The sequence below is a fragment of the Trachymyrmex septentrionalis genome, unplaced genomic scaffold (assembly GCF_001594115.1).
Source record: "Trachymyrmex septentrionalis isolate Tsep2-gDNA-1 unplaced genomic scaffold, Tsep1.0 scaffold35, whole genome shotgun sequence".
Lineage (NCBI taxonomy): Eukaryota > Metazoa > Arthropoda > Insecta > Hymenoptera > Formicidae > Trachymyrmex > Trachymyrmex septentrionalis.
Window position 1 is genome coordinate 298,776 of NW_017305514.1, and position 2,178 is coordinate 300,953.

At 30.3% G+C, this 2,178-nt stretch overlaps 2 protein-coding genes across 2 annotated transcripts in view; one reads left to right on the forward strand and one right to left on the reverse strand.

Moving 5' to 3' along the window:
• The window catches only part of LOC108750288 (putative sodium-dependent multivitamin transporter), a 5,542-nt gene extending 4,888 nt beyond the window's left edge, over positions 1-654 (reverse strand). The window contains 2 exon segments of the mRNA XM_018489645.1: positions 1-164; positions 376-654. The exon segment at positions 1-164 is cut by the window's left edge and continues 52 nt beyond it. Of these exon segments, the coding sequence (XP_018345147.1) occupies positions 1-164; positions 376-486 (275 nt within the window). The 5' untranslated portion in view covers positions 487-654.
• The window catches only part of LOC108750282 (protein expanded-like), a 38,029-nt gene that overhangs the window by 20,296 nt on the left and 15,555 nt on the right, over positions 1-2,178 (forward strand).

Consider the following 2,178-nt stretch of genomic DNA (forward strand, 5'->3'; position numbering starts at 1 on the left):
AATGGTGTGGCAAGGCCATAAGAGATGTTGATCACAGCGTACTGTGTACCGTACACGTAATTTTCAGAGCTCACTCCAAGTAGACTGACTGCTGATAAATATGAAACCATCAAACCTATTGCTACCGGGATCATTCGCATTGACTTGTTGGCCATGAAATATTCCTACAGAAGCACATTCAAGAAGAGCTATTTTACTTCATCTATTTTATTTTAATGTCTAGGTATTTCTTACTGAGAAAATATTAATATTATATTAATAATATAAATCAGATGAAAAATCAAAGTTAAAAGTTATCAAAGCATAATGCAATATCGTGTGATATAAAATATGAAAATGCAATGCGTGACATAAAAAAAAAAATGATTTAATTACCTCAGTCGACTTCTGTCGGCCACCGATGAGCCAATAATATACACCGATACCGGAACTGATTAGAATTAATGCACCGATCACTGCATAATCCGCTGCAGTTAATGTAGCCATGATGCTTGTCACAATTCTATCCACTATATTACCAATTAAAAACGAATCGTAGCGTATGACAGGGTTTTGCTCTTGAATAACTCATTCTATTCTGGAAAAAATTATACACTTTACTTCATTTTTAAGAGAACCTAACAAATACCGTCTGGGATATGTGTTGCTTATCAATGTGTAATACTTGTCGTTACGTGTAATATGTACGTATCGTAAGCACGTACAGCATATTTATAATCTCTGACGTGATCTAATCTATATGCTTCATTATCAAAGAATACACAAATCAAAATAAGTCAATAATGCAAGTCAATGTAAGCCGACACTGGTAATGTATAAAACTTATGTATTATTAATAATAATTAATTATAGACATTTCCAGTGTAACAAATAAATAATAACAATTTTAAGTACTGAGCATTACATTAAATTTTTATATAATATAAATGAGATATAATATAAATGAGACACTTTGTAAAACCGGAGAGTATAAATGTGAGTATAAAGTCAAAAGCTTGATCAGAAGTAACCATGGATAAAAATTTTAATCGTCTATTATATAATATTTGACAGAATATGTACTTCGATAATGATATTAAAACTAAAAATTAAAATTTATTAAACGCATGGTAGATTTCATTTACAAACTATATCCAAAAACTTATATTATTATCTGAGATTCTACGAATTGTTAAATATAGAGCGTACGCATATATGTGTAAAACGCTTATTTCGAAGAGTTCTTAACTAATAAAGCGCGCTAGGACAAATCAGTAAGTGTATTTATAACTGTTAGAATCATAAATAAACACAGGATAAAGGAGTCATAATTTAGTAAAAAGAGAGAATTCGAGATATAATAATGGATCTAGTAATTCCGTCTAGAAACGTAATTATTAATTATTATAAGTTTTACATATTATTATCCGCAGTGTCGACTTACACTGGCTTATTTTAATTTATTTCTTTAAAGCCTTATTATTCGATATAGAGATTGGATAAATACACAGTCATTTTATAATTATTTCCTATTTTTTTTGTACAATAATACTTAAATGTACATTTTTTACTTCTTCAAAATATTTGCCCGAATTTCTACAATCTTTTTTTCTTAATTTATTTTTCTCTTGATGACAAAACATTTAGAAATAATGAAAATTTATTATATATAGAAATATAAAATATCAGATATTTTCAGGGAAAAAATGTTTATATACGAATATTCTCGAACGGACAAAGTAAACAGGTCATATGAATTTCTTGTATAGTGAGTACTTCTGCAGTGACAAGTTCAAGCTGTGAGAGAGAACCTCGTACTCTTTATTCGAGAATATTCAGGATATTTTATGTAAAATTAGTATTTTGAGGCTAATTATAACGAACCAATCGTCTTCAATAAGGGCTCCTATAGACGAGCGACTTTTTAACGTCAATTGAAAACACCAATCCGTTCATACGGAACTACGGAGAAAAGTGTCGCGAATATGTTTACTTCTGTAGCGCTAGAATATAACTGTATAAATATAGCGTATAAACAGGTCGGCGCGCCGTTTCGATTGTGGCGCTACAAAGTCTTTCGTCTGTAGGAACCCTAACTTGAAATACAAGGGACGGCTGATAAGTAATACGCAGATTTGTAGACTTTCAATTGCAAGTTTCCTTTCCTTATAATGGTTGTGAATCATGATATCGTGTGAT